Source organism: Clinocottus analis, unplaced genomic scaffold (genome assembly GCF_023055335.1).
Source record: "Clinocottus analis isolate CAN_PGR_092001 unplaced genomic scaffold, fCliAna1.0.p SCAF_28, whole genome shotgun sequence".
NCBI lineage: Eukaryota > Metazoa > Chordata > Actinopteri > Perciformes > Cottidae > Clinocottus > Clinocottus analis.
In genome coordinates, this window is record NW_027176020.1 from 22767 (window position 1) to 37528 (window position 14762).

Sequence of the window (14762 nt, forward strand, 5' to 3'; positions counted from 1 at the left end):
GCTTCTTCCTGTTGCTGCTTTCATGCAGCTGCTTTGAGAGACTTTCATCCAATCATATATGTGTATATATACATATATATATATCTATATATCTATATATATATATATATATATATATATATATATATATATATAGATATATATATATATATGTATATATATAGATATAGATATATTGATATGTATATATGTGTGTGTGTGTGTAAATATATATATATATATATATATATATATATATATATATATATATATATATATATATATATACACATATACAAAGCTGATAAAGGTGCCGCCGCTCCTACATCTCCCACAATGCACCCGGTCTCGGATGTGACGTATCAGTAACAGGCTGCCCGCCGGTCCCCGCGTGCAACTTGTTGTGGTGGATCCAAGATGGCGGCCCCTCTGGAGGTGATCGTGACCAGCGACTCCGGCTCGCAGCTGTGGAACTGCACCGTGTTCGACCTGCACAGCGGCTCCTCGCTGCTGTCCTACCGCGGCGGCAACAGCGGCGCGCGCAGCCTGGCGCTGCTCAGCGGGGAGCACCTGCTGTCTGCGCAACAGGGCAAGAACGTCATCAACATGTGGGAGATCCAGAGGAAGGTGAGGCGCGTGCGCAGTAACTCACCTGTTGTAGAGCTCCTCGAACCCAAACCCTAACCCAAACCACAGGGCAAGAACGTCATCAACACCACCCAGAGGAAGGTAAGGCTCGTGCTCTGGACCCTGCAAAGAACCCTGCTGAGAACCCTGCTGAGAGCCCTGTTGAGAACCCTGTTGAGAACCCTGCTGAGAGCCCTGTTGAGAATCCTGTTGAGAACCCTGCCGAGAGCTCTGTTGAGAGCCCTGGTGAGAACCCTGTTGAGAGCCCTGTTGAGAGCCCTGTTGAGAACCCTGCTGAGAACCCTGCTGAGAACCTTGTTGAGAACCCTGCTAAGAACCGTGCTGAGAACCCTGTTGAGAGCCCAGTTGAGGACCCTGTTGAGAACCCTGCTAAGAACCCTGTTGAGAACCCTGTTGAGAACCCTGCTAAGAACCGTGCTGAGAACCCTGTTGAGAGCCTTGTTGAGAACCCTGTTCAAAACCCTGCTGAGAGCCCTGCTGAGAACTCTGTTGAGAGCCCTGCAGAGAACCCTGTTGAGAGTGTTGGGGACCCTTCCTTGGGGTTAAGGGGTTAGGAGAACCCCCTTGGGGTTGGGGGGTCAGGGGACCCTACCGTAGGGTTAAGGGACCCTCGGTTAGGGGTTAGGGGACCCTCCCTTAGGGTTAAGGGGTTAGGGGACCTTCCCTTAGGATTAGGGGGTTAGAGGGTTAGAGGACCCTCCCTTAGGGTTAAGGGACCCTCGGTTAGGGGTTAGGGGACCCTCCCTTCGGGTTGGGGGGTTAGGGGCCCCTGCCTTAGGGCTAAGGGACCCTCGGTTAGAGGTTGGGGGAACCCCCTTGGGGTTAGGGAGTTAGAGGACCCTCCCTTAGGGGGTTAGGGGACCCGATCTTAGAGGGTTAGGGGTACCCTGACTAACCCATACCCCATTCTACATCGCTCTCTCTAAAGTATTGTGCCTTACACCTGCATTGTACCTGTTGCTTCCTGTCGCAGGACCAGCTGCAGCAGAAGATGGTGTGTCCCGGTCTCGTCACCTGTCTGACTGCCTCCCCCAGCGGACTCTTCCTTGCTGCTGGAGTCGCGGAGGCCGTTTACCTGTGGGAGGTGAGTCTGGTTCTTCCTCTGTGTTCACCTGTGTTACGTACCTGAATACCACTAGTACTGACTTAACGGGTAATGGTTTGAGTCTAGTTCAGAGGGCTTTAAAACAAATCCTTCACACTGATGAGACCACGAGAAGTGGGCGGGTCTCGAGCCGAGAGCCATGCGGAGCTCGAGAGGGCTGTTTGGCTCTCTGATAGTGGAAGTCTCTCTCTCTGGGTCCATGTGTACTAAGTCTCTTCTCTGGTGGTCTAGGTGTACTAAGTCTCTCTCTCTGGGTCCATGTGTACTAAGTCTCTTCTCTGGTGGTCTAGGTGTACTAAGTCTCTCTCTCTGGGTCTAGGTGTACTAAGTCTCTTCTCTGGTGGTCTAGGTGTACTAAGTCTCTTCTCTGGTGGTCTAGGTGTACTAAGTTTCTTCTTTGGTGATCTAGGTGTCCACAGGTAAGCTGCTGTCTGTTCTCAGTCGTCACTATCAGGATGTCACCTGTCTGAAGTTCACAGACGACAGCAGCCATTTTGTTTCTGGAGGAAAAGACAACCTTGCTCTGGTGTGGCGCCTGTCCAGGTAACACACACACACACACACACACACACACGCACACGCACACGCATCCAGGTAACACACTCACCTGTGCATCCAGGTAACACACTCACCTGTGCATCCAGGTAACACACTCACCTGTGCATCCAGGTAACACACACAACTGTGCATCCTGCTTTACTTTTATATCAGAAGAAGAAGAAGCTCTCCTTGGTTGTTGTCTCTTTAACGTGTGAGGTCGGCTGTGTCCACCAGGTGGAGCTCTAACACAGGTGAGCAGCTTCAGACACATTTGTTCCCATAGCAACACTTCCATCAGTCAGTTGGAGATTGGATCAATTTGATTGGTTAAAAGAAATGTCACTCGGATCGGTTGTTCCTGTGTTCTCTCCCTTGAAGAACCAGCATGTGATCATGCATCCCATAATGTGTGTGTTTCAGTGTGATCCAGCTGGATTCAAGCCACACCCCTGAGCCGCGTCACGTGCTGTCCCGTCACTCTCTACCAATCACAGACCTGCACTGTGGCCTGATGGGAGCTCAGGCCCGAGTGGCCACCGCCTCCTTAGACCAGACTGTCAAGGTGCGTGTGTGTGCGTGTGTGTGTTTCACGTGTAAAGGGGCGTCGTGGTTCAGTGGTTAGCTTGCCAGTCTTTCAATCAGAGGGTCTTGGTTCGAGCCCCGGCTCTGTTAGTCCGTGTCTTTGTGCTCTTGAGCAAGACACTTAACCCCTAACTGCTCCCTGTTGCCGTGACTACGGTGTAGATAGCAACATGTAAGTCTCTTTGGATGAACGAGTCAGCTGAATGAAATGTAATGAGTCTCCTTTCAACATGTAGCTGTGACTCTGATGGTTCAACCCCCTGTGTGACCAGGTGTGGGAGTTGGCTTCAGGTGCTCTGCTCCTGTCCGTCCTGTTTGATGTGGAGATCATGTCTGTGACCTTTGACCCCTGCGAGTACTTCCTTTTCTGTGGAGGCAGTGACGGAAACATCTTCCAGGTGTCTCTGTGCAGCCAGGTGAGTCCTTAAACTCAGTGGTTCTCAAACTGTTTGTCACGCCCACTTTGGAGGAATGAAGATGTTCACGCCCACTTTGGACTAGCATCGAGCATCACGTTGTATCACGGGTTAGGATATGGGCTGAAAAGATCGCTCACACCCTGCAGACCCTCACACCCTGCAGACCCTCACACCCTGCAGACCCTCACACTGTGGTCTCAAGCTGTTCTCCTCCTCCCCTCTGGGGGCGCTACAGAGCTCTCTACCAGCAGACACAGGAACAGCTTCTTCCCACTGGAGTTACTCTGATAAACAGACTCCTCCATCTGCACTTTTTGCATTTTTTTGGACTAATGATGTCTTTCTCATATTTATCTTGTTTATTGTGTATAAGTACATAGAGCGAAGTAAAATCATAGTCAAATTCCATGTATGCATACACAGACATGGCCATTAAAGCTGATCCTGATCAGTATTAGTGCTGCTGTGAGCTGCTTTCCTCTGTACAACTTTTAAAACAGGGTTGTAGACTTCATACACTCAGTTCATGCTCCATGTTGAGCTGAAATCTGCTTTCTGATGAAAGACAACAGCAGAAAAGACTGTGTCTGTGTGTGAGCGTGTAGGTAATCGCACACACATTGGAAGACTTTCTCTCCTTGCAGACTTGTCTCCTGCAACATGATAAGCCCTGTGTGAGCAGGGGACGTATTCTCCTGATGTTGTGTAGCATGGACCTCCATGAGAAGAGGACGTATTCTCCTGATGTTGTGTAGCATGAACCTACAGGAGAAGAGGACGTATTCTCCTGATGTTGTGTAGCATGAACCTACAGGAGAAGAGGACGTAGTGGATGTAATTAAAGGGAACCGGCTGGACTTGAAGAGGAACCAGCAGCAGAACTGGAGCTGCTGCTGGTTCCTCTTCATTTCCAGCCGCTCCGCAGAAGTGTTTAAAGTTGACGTGTTTGAACCGTTTGTGTCATCTGCAGAGTCTCAGTCGGGACAAATCATTCCAGTCGGACAACGACGGGAACCAGGTCTTCAAAGGACACAAGTGAGACCACAAGTGTTTAGCCCAAACTCTCACCTCATGAAGTTTATTCCATCTCCATCTGTCACTCTACATGTGAACTAGTTTATGGTTTATTCCATCTTCATCAGTCACCTCTATTCTACAAATCTTTTTTTTTGCAAAATAGAGCCACACTTTTGACTGTTTACCTTTTGGCATTTTTTTCTGCTAAAAGGCTGATGCTAGCTAGCTAGCTAGCTAGCTAAGTAGCTACTGTAGCTATACAAAAAGTCCTGCTGCTAGGACGGACTCATCAGAGTAGTGTAAAAAAAAGAATTTCAATCTGCTCAATCACCGAGAGGAAGCACCGTGCGTTTCGGTCCGGTAGGGTCCGGTCGGTACCAGTCCGATCGTCATATTGGCACCGTTTTTCGGTACCCTAATCTGAAGTCAGTAGGAATCCTCTCAGGAGTTTCTTGCAATTGTGTGAATGTCTCTCAGGAACTTGGTGACGTGTCTCTCTGTGTCCATGGACGGGACTCTCCTCCTCTCGGGGTCACATGATGAGACGGTTCGACTCTGGGACGTCCAAAGCAAACAGAGCATCCGCTGCCTTGCCCACAAAGGTAAGCCCCGCCCCCTTTCAAGATTCCTAACCACAAAGGTAAGCCCCGCCCCCTTTCAAGATTTCTAACCACAAAGGTAAGTGAATCCTAATAATACGAAGTGGAGCCGGTGAAGACGCGTTGACGTGTCAGTCAGACTGGGTGTTTCAGGGTCTCTGGAGGTGGTTTTGCCCTCGAGTTGAAATGATTCCTCGCCTGTGCTGCTGCTGGTTTATTAATGGAGCTTCTGACCCGTCATCATGTCTCTCCGGAGGAGCTTTTACTTTCCGTCTCATTCATAATAAGTGATCGTGCTTATCCGACGGGAACACGAAGAAGAAATGCCCGGCCGCGTTCATGACTGGCACTTTGTAATTACCCAAGATCTGAAAGATGTGGGTTCTCTGGATAGGGGATTGCTCTCTAAGGCAGTGGTTCTCAACTAGTGGGTCGCGGACCCGTTTTTAATAGGTTGCAGGCCTTTGCTTGGAAAAAATTTTTAAAAATCTTTTTTTTTTCCTTTTTTTTTAAAATCCTGTGATTTTATTTTGGAGGGACTTTTATGCAGCGCAGTGTCGTTTTTTTCCGCAGGGCCGTCGCTCCATGTTTTCAGGCTTGGTTGAAGGGTTGACGGAGGAGAAGTTGATGGGGGGGTCCAGGAGGTTGGAGAAGATGGAGAAGAGTCTTCTGGGGTTGGAAATTGAAGATTTAATCCTGGATTGGTAGAACAGGCTTTTGGCTGCGTTGATAGAGGCAGAAAAGGAGGAGAGGAGAGAGTGGTAGGCGACCAGGTCATCAGGATGTTTGGATTTTCGCCATTTCCTTTCTGATGCTCGCAGAGTGGCTCTCTCGGCACGCACTGAGTCAGACAACCACGGAGCTGGCGGGACTTGTGGACCTACTATCTCAGGTTCAAACTGAACCATCTTTTCATTAAATTCTTTGGATATGTTGAGACTGTTCCTCCATTTGGGTCGCGGCTTGTCATTAAGGGCGATGGTGGGTCCCGGAGCCAGACCAGTTGAGAACCACTCCTCTAAGGGATGTGGGGGCGGAGGGTGTTGCTCTCTAGGGGATGTAGGTTCTCTGGAGGGGGGGTGTTGCTCTCTAGGGGATGTGGGTTCTCTGGCGTGGGGGAACCCTTCAGGAGAGCAACAGAGGAGGAGGATCCCTCTACCTGGAAGGATGCAACAGATGTCATGTGACCAGAATGAACAACATAACAGTTACAGCGCATTACATGAATACATCAGAAACTATTAATATGAGTAGTTTACGCATGGATCACAAAGGAGCTAGAGATGACGGGCATCAGTAGGAGGTAGGAGGCAAGGAAACAGAGGCTCCCGGGAAGAAGTAGAGTTAATAATGTGCAATAAAGAGACATGAATTCATCCAGAAGGAGAGAGAGCGAGAGGAGCTCAGTGTAGCCCGAGATTCCTCCCAGAAGTCTAAACCAGCGCTCCCCAACATTTTTTGCGCCACGGACCGGTTTCGTGTCAGACAATATTTCCACGGACCGGCCTTCACGGTGTGAGCAATAAATATGACGTAATAAAATGATACGACCGGCATGAAGCAATTACCATCTGTCGAGTGTTTCTTTCAGAGGACATGAGACACTCAAGCTTTTTAAATAGTTTATTTCAAAGTCGAGCTTTAATATTTTACAGTGAATCCTTCAAAGGAAGTTGGAGAACTTTTGAAGAATGTGTCCTCTGATGTTTGAGCCGCTCTGCTTTACGCAGAACGTTGTTCGTTTCCATCTCTGTTTGCCTTCATTGATCTGGACGTCACAGAGGAACTCTCCTCATGTCGCACAGTTCTGAGGATGATGAGGATTTGATCCCACCTTACTCATCATTGATCTGCTCCACAGTCCAATCTTCCAATCATCTAAAATTAAATGAACAATCTTCTTTATACACAACCAACTTAGTCTCAAGGTTTCTCAAGCTGAAGATCAAATTTAATCTTTGTTTGGTGTCTTCATCGCTGTCAGATGTTCTGAACGTTTAATGTTCTGTTTAGACCTTGCTGTAGCTGTGTGGTGCTGTAGCTGTGTGGCGTTGTAGGGGTGTAGCTGTGTGGCGTTGTAGGGGTGTAGCTGTATGACGGTGTAGCCTTGTAGGGGTGTAGCTGTATGACGGTGTAGCCTTGTAGGGGTGTAGCTGTATGACGGTGTAGCCTTGTAGGGGTGTAGCCTTGTAGGGGTGTAGCTGTATGACGGTGTAGCCTTGTAGGGGTGTAGCTGTATGACGGTGTAGCCTTGTAGGGGTGTAGCTGTATGACGGTGTAGCCTTGTAGGGGTGTAGCTGTATGACGGTGGCAGGGTCCTGTGTTTGTAGGGAAAAGCCTCCATGGCTCAGATTCGTGCAGTTCTTGGCTTTTAAGGTGGAGCAGCTGTTCTTAACTGAAAAGGAATGCTGATTAATTATTTTAGGCATTTATCAAAACATCTGAAGACACTAAAATGATAAATCAGCAGATTAATCAATGATTAAAAGGATCAGGATGTGCAGGTCATTAAAGACGGGTGTGTTTGGCCCTCGTTCAGTCTCCTTAGTAACACTCTGACGTCACTTCCTGTCTGTGTTCAGGTCCTGTGACGAATGCCATCATCGTGGCGGCTCCAGCGAACATGTTTCTGCCAGACAGCCGGCCCGCCGTCCCTCTGCCGCGCTTCAGCCGACACCTGCACGCCCCTGAGGGCGGTGAGTCGGGGGAGGTGTGCGTCCGCTTAGGGCTTTATGCACAGGTGAGTCAGGTGACCCGCTAAGACCGCGCCCTCTATGAGCCACGTGTGCTGTCACTTTATTCTGAAAACAGAAAGCTGAGCTGTTTGGAAATGTTGTTCCTGTGTTTTCAGGAGGATGAGCAGACGTACCTGCAAAAAGCTGATAGGCTCCAATGTTTGATGAACGCTGTGACTGACAAGGTGAGAGGGGGCGGGGCTTAAGTCATCCACCAGGTGTGACCTGCTTTCTCCCTTCACGTCTCAGCAGTGGCAGCCCTTGTGTTTTAGACCGAGGCCTTCTGTGAGTGCCGTATAGTCGCATCACGAGCGGATGCGCTGGAAAAGTGTCCCTGGAGTTTCTGTCACAGACCGACACGCTCAGTCCACGGCGCGTTCGTACCGTCCACCATGTGGGGACAGCAGACACCCACTCAGCCACGATGACGAGAGAGAGAAGGAGACGTTGCCATTGAGCAATGCACGGAGCACGTGGACCGACCCGCAAAGCCACTTCCTCCACCAGTACGCATTTCCCCGCCGAGCAACGCACAATCACACAGCGCCGGCAGCTGTGAACCACACGCGGGGAGAAGCACCGGCAGCCGCAGTCCAACAGCAACAGCAGCAGCAGCAGCAGCAGCAGCAGCAGCAGCAGCAGCGCTGTTGCTTGCTTAGGGTCAAATACGACTGCAAATGTAACAGTAACACAACCAGCAGGTCACTCACCAGACGCACACAACACTCTGTGGGAAAGGAGTCATCAATTAATCCAGTAAATCCTGAGATTCTATGTTCAAGATTCTAGCTTCAGTGACCAATCACAGCGCATGTTACTGGTCACGCGGGCGCTGTGACCAATCAGACGTCCAGACACTCGAGAAGGCTGTTGAATGTATTTAACCAGGCGGCTCTTACACGGGTGAAGAGAAGTGGGATGGGATTGGTTCAGGCCAGCAGAGAAGGATGAGAAGGCGCCACTGCCTCTCAGACGCGTCTGAGTTTTCAGTCCAAAGAGTCTTCATCACCATGTGACTCAACACACTGCTCACGTGTTAGTCAGAGGTCAAAGGTCAGCGCCTCTACACAAACTAAATGTCAAACAAAAATACAAAATGTTACACTGAAAACGAGACACGGAATGTCTGCTCTCTTAAATAACCTACATCAGTTATCAACACTTTAATAATCATTGATTAGCAGAACTTAATGTATTACTGATCCATTATCAGTTGTTTTTAATGAGTCATGTTTTACTGTTCTATGGAAGTGAGGTTCAGATTCATTCATATCACATGAGTCACGTCTGTGGCTGTCACATGAGTCACGTCTGCAGTTATCACATGAGTCACGTCTGTAGTTATCACATAAGTCACGTCCGTAGATGCTTTATGGTTCTAGCTGATGAGTTGGGTTCTGTTACAGAACCTGTTCGGTGACGGAGAGAACACGAAGGTTCGAGTGTCGGAGCTCGAGGAGGAAGTTCAGACTCTGAAGAAGGTCAACAAAGATCTGTACGACTTCTCCAGCCAGCTGCTCACCAAGCCCACATAGACACCTGTTACATGTACACACTGTACACACACTGTACACCAAGCCCACACAGACACCTGATACATGTACACACTGTACACACACTGTACACCAAGCCCACACAGACACCTGATACATGTACACACTGTACACACACTGTACACCAAGCCCACACAGACACCTGATACATGTACACACTGTACACACACTGTACACCAAGCCCACACAGACACCTGATACATGTACACACTGTACACACACTGTACACCAAGCCCACACAGACACCTGATACATGTACACACTGTACACACACTGTACACCAAGCCCACACAGACATGAACATGTACACACAATAACACAATCTGATTTTTATTAGAAAATAAAAGTACTTTTTGTATATGTTGTCGGTGTTGATTCTGCATGACTGCTGCCTTGCTCAAAGACACTGCTGCCTTGTTAAGGACTCTGAGGCTCCTCCCCCTCCGTGAGGGTTTGGTTCCTGTGGTCCTTGTAGTTCTGTTACACAACATTAGGATTAAAGATAAACATAACACAAACTCACAGGAATGCAAACAGAGATTATATATTTAGATTTATACTACAGGTACCAGAACTGCAAGTACCAGACTTTAAAAGTACCAGACAAGTACTAGAACGACAAGGACCAGTGTGTGTGTGTGTGTGTGTGTGTGTGTGTGTGTGTGTGTGTGAGTGAGAGAGATACTCTTTGTTGACGTTTACTAGATTAATCTCCTTCAGTGGATATTTTAATAAACTAAAGCGCTTCATTTAAAGGAGGTATGTGTTCACACAAAAGGAGCACAGATGTGAAACAATGAATAATAATTATAATAATCTAATACAAATCAAAGGAAAACACATTAGAAATATTAAAAACTGGATTAAAATCAGATTAAAAACAGTTCAAACTTCACCTCATTTTTGATTAGTGTCAAATTCAAAATACAATGTAGAGTATTAAGATGTATGTGATATTGATCATAGTTGATATTGATTGTTTCATAAATTATTTAAGATCAAACTTTCTGATTTCTCAAAAGACTTTCATGACATTCACCAAATATGAAAACAGTATACTAGTGGTAACAAGTATACCAGTAACAAGTATACCAGTAACATGTATACTAGTGGTAACAAGTATACCAGTAAAAAGTATACCAGTAACATGTATACTAGTGGTAACAAGTATACCAGTAACATGTATACTAGTGGTAACAAGTATACCAGTAACATGTATACTAGTGGTAACAAGTATACCAGTAACAAGTATACCAGTAACATGTATACTAGTGGTAACAAGTATACCAGTAAAAAGTATACCAGTAACATGTATACTAGTGGTAACAAGTATACCAGTAACAAGTATACCAGTAACATGTATACTAGTGGTAACAAGTATACCAGTAAAAAGTATACCAGTAACATGTATACTAGTGGTAACAAGTATACCAGTAACAAGTATACCAGTAACAAGTATACCAGTAACATGTATACTAGTGGTAACAAGTATACCAGTAACAAGTATACCAGTAACACATATACTAGTGGTAACAAGTATACCAGTAACAAGTATACCAGTAACACGTATACTAGTGGTAACAAGTATACCAGTAAAAAGTATACCAGTAACAAGTATACCAGTAACACGTATACTAGTGGTAACAAGTATACCAGTAACACATATACTAGTGGTAACAAGTATACCAGTAACACGTATACCAGTAACACGTATACTAGTGGTAACAAGTATACCAGTAAAAAGTATACCAGTAACAAGTATACCAGTAACACGTATACTAGTGGTAACAAGTATACCAGTAAAAAGTATACCAGTAACAAGTATACCAGTAACACGTATACTAGTGGTAACAAGTATACCAGTAAAAAGTATACCAGTAACAAGTATACCAGTAACACGTATACTAGTGGTAACAAGTATACCAGTAAAAAGTATACCAGTAACAAGTATACTAGTGGTAACAAGTATACTAGTGGTAACAAGTATACCAGTAACACGTATACTAGTGGTAACAAGTATACCAGTAACAAGTATACCAGTAACACATATACTAGTGGTAACAAGTATACCAGTAACAAGTATACCAGTAACAAGTATACTAGTGGTAACAAGTATACCAGTAACAAGTATGCTAGTGGTAACAAGTATACCAGTAACACGTATACTAGTGGTAACAAGTATACCAGTAACATGTATACCAGTAACATGTGTACTAGTGGTAACACGTATACCAGTAATAAGTATACTAGTGGTAACAAGTATACTAGTGGTAACAAGTATACTAGTGGTAACAAGTATACCAGTAACATGTATACTAGTGGTAACAAGTATACCAGTAATAAGTATACTATTGGTAACAAGTATACTAGTGGTAACAAGTATACCAGTAATAAGTATACTAGTGGTAACAAGTATACTAGTGGTAACAAGTATACCAGTAACAAGTATACCAGTAACAAGTATACTAGTAACAAGTACAGTTAGGACTGGTTCAGGTCTATAGTTAGAGCGGCTTCAGGTCTATAGTTAGGACTGGTTCAGGTCTATATTTAGAGCTGGTTCAGGCGTATAGTTAGGACTGGTTCAGGTCTATAGTTAGAGCTGGTTCAGGTCTATAGTTAGAGCTGGTTCAGGTCTATAGTTAGGGCTGGTTCAGGTCTATAGTTAGAGCTGGTTCAGGTCTATAGTTAGAGCTGGTTCAGGTCTATAGTTAGGACTGGTTCAGGTCTATAGTTAGAGCTGGTTCAGGTCTATAGTTAGGGCTGGTTCAGGTCTATAGTTAGAGCTGGTTCAGGTCTATAGTTAGGACTGGTTCAGGTCTATAGTTAGGGCTGGTTCAGGTCTATAGTTAGAGCTGGTTCAGGTCTATAGTTAGAGCTGGTTCAGGTCTATAGTTAGGGCTGGTTCAGGTCTATAGTTAGGGCTGGTTCAGGTCTATAGTTAGAGCTGGTTCAGGTCTATAGTTAGAGCTGGTTCAGGTCTATAGTTAGGGCTGGTTCAGGTCTATAGTTAGGGCTGGTTCAGGTCTATAGTTAGAGCTGGTTCAGGTCTATAGTTAGGACTGGTTCAGGTCTATAGTTAGAGCTGGTTCAGGTCTATAGTTAGAGCTGGTTCAGGTCTATAGTTAGAGCTGGTTCAGGTCTATAGTTAGGGCTGGTTCAGGTCTATAGTTAGAGCTGGTTCAGGTCTATAGTTAGAGCTGGTTCAGGTCTATAGTTAGGACTGGTTCAGGTCTATAGTTAGAGCTGGTTCAGGTCTATAGTTAGAGCTGGTTCAGGTCTATAGTTAGAGCTGGTTCAGGTCTATAGTTAGGACTGGTTCAGGTCTATAGTTAGAGCTGGTTCAGGTCTATAGTTAGGACTGGTTCAGGTCTATAGTTAGAGCTGGTTCAGGTCTATAGTTAGGACTGGTTCAGGTCTATAGTTAGAGCTGGTTCAGGTCTATAGTTAGAGCTGGTTCAGGTCTATAGTTAGAGCTGGTTCAGGTCTATAGTTAGGACTGGTTCAGGTCTATAGTTAGGGCTGGTTCAGGTCTATAGTTAGAGCTGGTTCAGGTCTATAGTTAGAGCTGGTTCAGGTCTATAGTTAGAGCTGGTTCAGGTCTATAGTTAGAGCTGGTTCAGGTCTATAGTTAGAGCTGGTTCAGGTCTATAGTTAGAGCTGGTGTGTTTGTGTGTGGGTGTGTGTGGGTGTGTGTGTGTGTGTGTGTGTGTGTGTGTTTGTGTGTGGGTGTGTGTGGGTGTGTGTGGGTGTGTGTGTGTGTGTGTGTGTGTGTTTGTGTGTGTGTGTGTGTGTTTGTGTGTGGGTGTGTGTGGGTGTGTGTGTGTGTGTGTGTGTTTGTGTGTGGGTGTGTGTGGGTGTGTGTGTGTGTGTGTGAGCTGATTTCTGATCAGTTTGTTTACCCATCTTTGCATCAACAATCTGAGGATCAAAGAGTTTGGATGATTCTATTAATGTTGTTAAGGTTGTTTCCTTTTTTCTCAAAAGGTTGTGTGTGTGTCTGTGAGTGTGTGTGTGTGTGTGTGTGTGTGTGTGTGTGTGTGTGTGTGTGTGTGTGTGTGTGTGTGTGTGTGTGTGTGTGATGTAACGGCCCAGCTCTTCGCTCTGATGTTCTGACGATGACGAATCAAAACCTCACGGAGGAAATCTGAGCTGGATTCTCCCCAAAAGTCTACTGCTGTCAAATACTAATGGAATAGTACTGCTGTAGTACTGCTGTCAAATACTAATGGAATAGTACTGCTGTAGTACTGCTGTCAAATACTAATGGAATAGTACTGCTGTAGTACTGCTGTCAAATACTAATGGAATAGTACTGCTGTAGTACTGCTGTCAAATACTAATGGAATAGTACTGCTGTAGTACTGCTGTCAAATACTAATGGAATAGTACTGCTGTAGTACTGCTGTCAAATACTAATGGAATAGTACTGCTGTAGTACTGCTGTCAAATACTAATGGAATAGTACTGCTGTAGTACTGCTGTCAAATACTAATGGAATAGTACTGCTGTAATACTGCTGTCAAATACTAATGGAATAGTACTGCTGTAGTACTGCTGTCAAATACTAATGGAATAGTACTGCTGTAGTACTGCTGTCAAATACTAATGGAATAGTACTGCTGTAGTACTGCTGTCAAATACTAATGGAATAGTACTGCTGTAGTACTGCTGTCAAATACTAATGGAATAGTACTGCTGTAGTACTGCTGTATTTCTGCTGGAGTATTTCTGTAGTACTGCTGTAGTATTTCTGTAGTACTGCTGTATTTCTGCTGTGGTACTGCTGTAGTGTTTCTGCTGGAGTATTTTTGTAGTACTGCTGTATTTCTGCTGTAGTACCGCTGGAGTATTTCTGTAGTACTGCTGTATTTCTGCTGTAGTACTGCTGTAGTGTTTCTGTAGTACTGCTGTGGAGGGAATCCACACTGACAACATGGATTATTATTATTGTTGTTGTTATTATTGTTGTTGTTGTTGTTGTTGTTATTGTTGTTTTATTGTTATGACATGTTCATCAGCTTGAATGTGTTTTCATATCAACGTGAACGCAATAAACCAGATGAATATAAAGACATTAAAGACGGAAGAGGAAGAGGATGAAGAGCATGGTGATGAAGACCATTGTTATGAAGAGCATGGTGATGAAGAGCATGGTGATAAAGACCATGGTGATGAAGAGCATGGTGATGAAGGGCATGGTGATGAAGGGCATGGTGATGAAGGGCATGGTGATGAAGAGCATGGTGATGAAGGGCATGGTGATAAAGACCATGGTGATGAAGGGCATGGTGATGAAGGGCATGGTGATGAAGAGCATGGTGATGAAGGGCATGGTGATGAAGAGCATGGTGATGAAGGGCATGGTGATAAAGACCATGGTGATGAAGAGCATGGTGATGAAGGGCATGGTGATGAAGAGCATAGTGATGAAGGGCATGGTGATAAAGAGCATGGTGACGAAGGGCAAGGTGATGAAGAGCATGGTGATGAAGAGCATAGTGATGAAGGGCAAGGTGATGAAGAGCATGGTGATGAAGAGCATAGTGATGAAGGGCAAGGTGATGAAGAGCATGGTGATATTT

At 45.5% G+C, this 14762-nt stretch overlaps 2 protein-coding genes across 2 annotated transcripts; one reads left to right on the forward strand and one right to left on the reverse strand.

The window, feature by feature from the left end:
- Positions 1-390: 390 nt before the first annotated feature.
- Positions 391-9535, forward strand: wdr18 (WD repeat domain 18). Its single transcript, XM_068592699.1, has 10 exons — positions 391-606; positions 1601-1711; positions 2142-2275; positions 2693-2834; positions 3127-3270; positions 4244-4308; positions 4768-4892; positions 7472-7629; positions 7741-7809; positions 9031-9535. The coding sequence occupies exons 1-10, from the start codon at positions 397-399 to the stop codon at positions 9157-9159; spliced, it is 1287 nt and encodes a 428-aa protein (XP_068448800.1). The 5' UTR covers positions 391-396; the 3' UTR covers positions 9160-9535.
- A 4719-nt stretch (positions 9536-14254) lies between these two features.
- Positions 14255-14752, reverse strand: LOC137795362 (uncharacterized). The gene has a single exon (XM_068592775.1). It carries the CDS (start codon positions 14750-14752, stop codon positions 14255-14257), a length of 498 nt encoding a protein of 165 aa, XP_068448876.1.
- Between the last annotated feature and the right edge of the window lie 10 nt (positions 14753-14762).

Bases quoted from the DNA above. Each gene is read 5' to 3' on its own strand.
- LOC137795362 (XM_068592775.1), bottom strand. From the start codon at position 14,752: ATGCTCTTCATCACCTTGCCCTTCATCACTATGCTCTTCATCACCATG.
- wdr18 (XM_068592699.1), top strand. From the start codon at position 397: ATGGCGGCCCCTCTGGAGGTGATCGTGACCAGCGACTCCGGCTCGCAG. The intron at 4,309-4,767 runs GTGAGACCACAA...AATGTCTCTCAG, and splicing joins CAGGTCTTCAAAGGACACAA to GAACTTGGTGACGTGTCTCT. The intron at 7,810-9,030 runs GTGAGAGGGGGC...GTTCTGTTACAG, and splicing joins TGAACGCTGTGACTGACAAG to AACCTGTTCGGTGACGGAGA.